Source organism: Carcharhinus amblyrhynchos, unplaced genomic scaffold (genome assembly GCF_965287045.1).
Source record: "Carcharhinus amblyrhynchos unplaced genomic scaffold, sCarAmb.v2.hapA scaffold_446, whole genome shotgun sequence".
NCBI lineage: Eukaryota > Metazoa > Chordata > Chondrichthyes > Carcharhiniformes > Carcharhinidae > Carcharhinus > Carcharhinus amblyrhynchos.
In genome coordinates this window covers 76,023-82,102 of record NW_027650186.1, presented here as the reverse complement: position 1 = coordinate 82,102, position 6,080 = coordinate 76,023, and the positions used below count along the sequence as shown (strand labels likewise).

Here is a 6,080-nt window from a genome sequence, read left to right as displayed (position 1 = left end):
TAAACTCCCATCAAGAAGAAATTACATCCTAACCAATCTGTCAGCTGCAGATGCATCTGTCCATGCAGTAAGAGTAACCACCACACGATCCTTTTGGAGAAGAAGTACCTCCTTCACATTGAGAATAATCTCCATCATGTTGCTTGGCATTATTACCGTCCTGAATGGGGCAGACTTCAAACTGATCCAACAACTCAAGACTGGGCATCCAAGAGGCATTGTGGGCCATCAACAGCAGCAGAACTGTATTCCAGCCCAAGCTGCAACCGCACGGCCAGACATATCCCCACTCAACATTACTGTCAAGCCAGAGTATTAATCCTGGTTTAATGGAGAGTGCAGGAGGGTATGCCAGGAGCAACACCAGATATGCCTAAAAATAAGATGTCAACCTGGTGATACTACCAAACAAACTTGATGCCAAATATCAAAAACAGCAAGTGACAGAGCTAAGCAATCTCACAACCAATGGATCATACCTAAGCTCTGCAGTTCTACCAAATTCAGTCAAGAATGGTGTTAAACAATTAAACTGGAGGAGGAGGCTCCTCAAATATCCCCATCCTCAATGATGGAGGATCCCAGTACATCAGTGCAAAAGGCTGAAGTATTCACAGCAATTTTCAGCCAGAAGTGCTGAGTGGACAATCCATTTGGCCTCCTCCAGTGATCCCAGCATCTCAGATGCCAGTCTCCAGCAAATTCGATTTACTCCATGTGATATCAAGTGGAGAGTGGAGTCACTGGATACTGCCTTGTCCTCTAGAGCTTGCCGCTCTCCTAGCCAAGATCTTTCACCACAGTTACAGCACTAGTATCTGTCCAACAATGTGGAAAATTGCCCAGGTATGTCCTATACGCAAAAAGCAGGACAAATCCAACCCAGCCAATTACCGCCCAATCAGTCTACTCTCGATCATCAGAAAAGTGATGGAGGGGGTCATTGACAGTGCTATCAAACAGCACCTGCTCAGCAATAACCTGCTCAGTGACACCCAGTTTGGGTTTTGCCAGGGTCACTCAGCTCCTGACCTCATTACAGCTTCAAACATGGAAAAAAAAGCTGAATTCCAGAGCTGAGGTGATAGAGACATCAAGGCCACATTTGTCCGAGTGTGACATCAAGGAGCCCTTGCAAAACTGGAATCAATGAATATCGGGGGCAAACTCTCCATTGGTTGGAGTCATATCTGGTACATAAGAAGATGGTTGTGGTTGTGGAGGGTCAATCATCACAACTCCAGGACATCGCTGAAGGAGTCCCTCAGGGTTAGTGTCCCAGGCCCAAGTCTTCAGCTGCTTCATCAATAACCTTCCCTTCGTGATGTCAGAAGTGGGGACGTTGGCTGATGACTGTGCAATGATCAGCACCATTCACAGCTCTGCAGAAACTGAAGTGATCCATGCTCAAATGCAACAAAATCTGAACAATATCCAGGCTTGGGCTGAGAAGTGGCAAATAACATTCACGCCACACAGATGGCAGGCAATGACCATCATCAATATGAGACGTGCTTACCACTGCTCCATAACATTCAGTAGAGTAGCCATTACTGAATTCCACACTGTCAATGTCCTTGGAGTTACCACTGACCAGAAACTCAACTGAGCTCACCATATAAACACAGTAGCTACAAGAGCAGGTCAGAGGCTGGGAATACTGCAGTGAGTAACTCACCTCCTAACTGTTCAAAGCCTGTCCACCAACTAAGGCACTGATCAAGTGTGATGGAATATTTGCCATTTGCCTGGACAGGTGCAGCTTTAAGAACACTCAAGAAGCTTGACACCATCCAGGACAAAACAGCCCGCTTGACTGACACCATATCTCCAAACATCCACTCTCTCGACCACCAATGCTCAGTAGCAGTAGTACATAGTATCTATCAGATGCACTGCAGCAATTGACCAAAGAGCACATTCCAAACCCAAGATCACTTACATCTAGAAGGGCAAAGACAGCAGATACCTGGGAACATCACCACCTGCAAATTCCTATCCAAACCACTCATCATCTTGACTTGGAAATGTATCGGCTGTTCCTTCGCAATCGCTGTGTCAAAATCCTTGAACTCCTTCCCTAACGGCATTATGGGTCAACCCACAACACATGGATTGCAGCGATTCAAGAAGGCAGCTCACCACCACTTTCTCAAAGGCAAATAGGGATGGGCAATAAATGCTGGCTAGCCAGTGATGCCTATGTACCATGAATGAATTTTAAAAAATAATCCTCCTGACACGAAGGATCAATTTAGCATGGCCAATCCACCCTAGCCTACACACCTGTGGACACTAAGGGACAATTTAGCATGGTCAATCCACCCTAACCTACACATCTTTGGACACTAAGGGACAATTTAGTATGGCCGAACCCCCTAATCTGCACATCTTTGGGACACTAAGGGGCAATTTAGCATGGCCAATCCACCCTAACCTACACATCTTTGGACACTAAGGGGCAGTTTAGCATAGCCAATCCACCCTAATCTACACATCTTTGGACACTAAGGGGCAATTTACCATGGCCAATCCACCCTAACCTACACATCTTTGGACATTAAGGGGCAATTTAGCATGGCCAATCCACTCTAACCTACACATCTTTGGACACTAAGGGACAATTTAGCATGGCCAATCCACCCTAACCTACACATCTTTGGACATTAAGGGGCAATTTAGCATAGCCAATCCACCCTAACCTACACATCTTTGGACACTAAGGGGCAATTTAGCATGGCCAATCCACCCTAACCTACACATCTTTGGGACACTAAGGGACAATTTAGCACGGCCAATCCACCCTAACCCACACATCTTTGGGACACTAAGGGACAATTTAGCACGGCCAATCCACCCTAACCTACACATCTTTGGGACACTAAGGGACAATTTAGCACGGCCAATCCACCCTAACCTACAATCTTTGGGACACTAAGGGACAATTTAGCACGGCCAATCCACCCTAACCTACACATCTTTGGACACTAAGGGACAATTTAGCATGGCCAATCCACCCTAACCTACACATCTTTGGACACTAAGGGACAATTTAGCATGGCCAATCCACCCTAACCTGCACATCTTTGGACACTAAGGGGCAATTTAGCACGGCCAATCCACCCTAACCTACACATCTTTGGACATTAAGGGGCAATTTAGCATGGCCAATCCACCTTAACTTGCACATCTTTGGACACTGAGAGCAATTTAGCACGGCCAATCTACCTAACCTACACATCTTTCAGACTGTGGGAGGAAACTGAAACACCTGGAGGAAACCCACGCAGACACGGGAAAATGTGGAAACTCCATACAGGCAGTGACCCAGGTGGGTACTGACCCCGGGTCCTTAAATCTTAAAGCTAAGTCATTTACTCGTGTCCCTAAATGTTTTTGGAGACACAGCTTTCCTGAATTTTAGGTACTTAGACTGCAAGTAATCTAAGGCATGGTGCTGCATTTTTGCAGTTGAATAGCATACATATCCTGACCAAAATAATAGCACTACTAACATATTTTAAAAATATTCTGTCTATTGGCACCATCCTTAAAAACGTGATCTTGTTTTGAGGGTTCCACTGTACATTAAAATGAGACTTTATTTGATGTCTATGTCTGAATACAGTTTTTTAAACCAACATTGGAACTGATTCTTTTTCACGCAAGTGTTAGTCCATCATTTTTACTGGCTGTTTGGAATGTACGATGTACATAAAAGTCTGCGCCATGTTAAAGTCAGGAGGAAGGCCTCCATCTTTGTGCATCTCCACATGTTTAATCATAAGGTTCAAGGTGGGACAGTACTTTTGGCAAACTGTGCAGCAATACATGAGGGCACCTGAATGGGTCTTTAGATGGTTTTTGACAGTCGATCGCCCCCTAAAGAACTTGTGGCACAGCTTGCATTCATAGGGCTTCTCTCCTGAGTGGATTCGCAGGTGATACCGAAACTCGCTAGAATGGGAAAACCTCTTCCTGCAAAATTCACATTCGTACCAGTTCCCTTTTGAGTTGATCTTGACTTGATTTGAGGGAAGGGTCAGAAAAGTATCTTGGTGTACACTAGGCATATGTCCATCACTTGTAGACTCATCTGATGGTGATGTTGTTAAGGTCTTTTTGAGCCACTGGTGTTGAGCAATGAGACCTTTTGTGCCATCTACATTATGCCTCTTATGTATCTTCACATGGTTTTGGTAAGAGGCTTCTAACTGAAATTTTCTACTGCAGAAATTACATTCATATAAATATTCCATACCCTGGTGTGAGGCCAGGTGTTGCTCAAGAACAGTTCGATCTACAAAGCTATTACCACATACAGAACAGGAAAAAATTGATATGTTCATGTGGGACAAAACATGCCACATTAGGCTACAGACTGATCTAGATGGCTGTTCACATACACAACAGGTCAGACTTTTCATGTCGAGATGAAAAAGGATATGCTCTTTCACAGCAAGGTAGTCTTTATTCATGGCCTTTCCACAGACAGCACAAAACAGTTCTGTGGGAGAACCCCCAAAATTAGCTTCAGCTGGCAGGATGGTATTTGGTTGTACAATAATGTTAGTGTCATGTGGTTTCCCTTTCCTATGTCCAGCCACTTGCCACTGCGTCACAAACTTCATTTCACACATGTCACATGAGAAGAGGAAGATTCCAACATGAGACAGAACGTGGGTGATTCGCGAATTTCTGTCAGTGAACTTGGCGCCACACACTGTGCACAACCCCTCTTTTGCATCAATGTGTAGTTTACCGTGTTGTCTAATCAGCCCTATGTTGGCTGGTAAGACCTTGCCACACACCTGGCATGGCATGCTCTTACCTTCACCATTAACATCCTTTACACAGACAAGATTGTCATCTTCGCTGTCATCTGTTAGCTCAATTATCTCTTCAGAAGGGCCTCTGCTCTCTTGGTGGTCATCAAAATTAAGGCCATCTTGCTCAATACCTTCAAACTGCATGCACTCCATTTCCTTCATTGAATGAACCTGGAAGTTATCATTGTTACTGACACAGGAACTACTATTCTCTTTGAGAGATTCTCCTGCCATCAGTAAACTGGTTTGATTATAATATCCATTACTCTGTATTTCATACAACTCACATGGGCCTTTACTAGAGGCCAGAGACACATTTTCAGTTGATGTAGACTGGCTGTATTCCATTTCCAGGTTATCCTCAGTTTTTGTTGACTGTTGGTACATCACTGGCATTGTCGGACCATTTTCATTCACAAGATTTTGTTCTTCACTTTTAAAACTCTCCCCTACTTCAACCTGCATGATATAATCTCTGTTTTGACAAAACTGTGAGCCTTGGCCTCTGGAGTCTGACATGGGAGGATTTTGGTCATTTGAGATCCCGGTTAGAGGGATATAGCCTTCAGTCGATCCCACCGTCTGTTTGTTGGCTTCTGTTTTTTCCAAGTCAGGGAAGGTAGAGTAACAAGCCTTGAGGAGATCCTGCATGCCCAATTTCTCTGCCATCTCATAGATAACACCCACATTGATGAGATCAGTGAAAAGCTCTGCTGTATAGATAAAATTCAAAATTCTTTCAAAATTGGCCGGGGTGATAAAGTCTACCACGTATGTTCTTGCAGTGTTAACCTCAGAATTCAGAAAGAGCTTCTGGAAGTAGCCAGCAGCACATGCCAGCACTGACTTATGTGCTGAAAATGTCCGGTTGCCAACCACAATGATTACATCACACATGGTTTCAGATAGCCTAAACTTATTGAGTTCCTTAAGAAGGTTATTAGGGTGGTCAGCACTGTGTAATTTAATTCTCATACCCATTTCTGTTAGTGCTTTGAGAAACTTCCACTAAAATCAAATTGGATGGCCAATAATGTACTTTGCTGTACAACTGTCCATGAACGTTATCTTCTATAAACATAACCCTGCAAATAAGAACAGTTAGGTCAGTCACAATGCAAAATTCTTCAAATATAACAAACTTCTTTGTCTTATGTATCTTCTCATTCCAACCAGGGACTTACAATTGTGGGAATTACAAATTGCACTTGACAATGTACTAACGTCTCAAGATATTTGGATTGCATATAT

General features: G+C 43.8%; 1 protein-coding gene across 1 annotated transcript; it reads right to left on the bottom strand.

The window, feature by feature from the left end:
- Positions 1-3,671: 3,671 nt before the first annotated feature.
- Positions 3,672-5,810, bottom strand: LOC145339398 (zinc finger and BTB domain-containing protein 39-like). Its single transcript, XM_080183850.1, has one exon. It carries the CDS (start codon positions 5,808-5,810, stop codon positions 3,672-3,674), a length of 2,139 nt encoding a protein of 712 aa, XP_080039976.1.
- Positions 5,811-6,080: the final 270 nt, after the last annotated feature.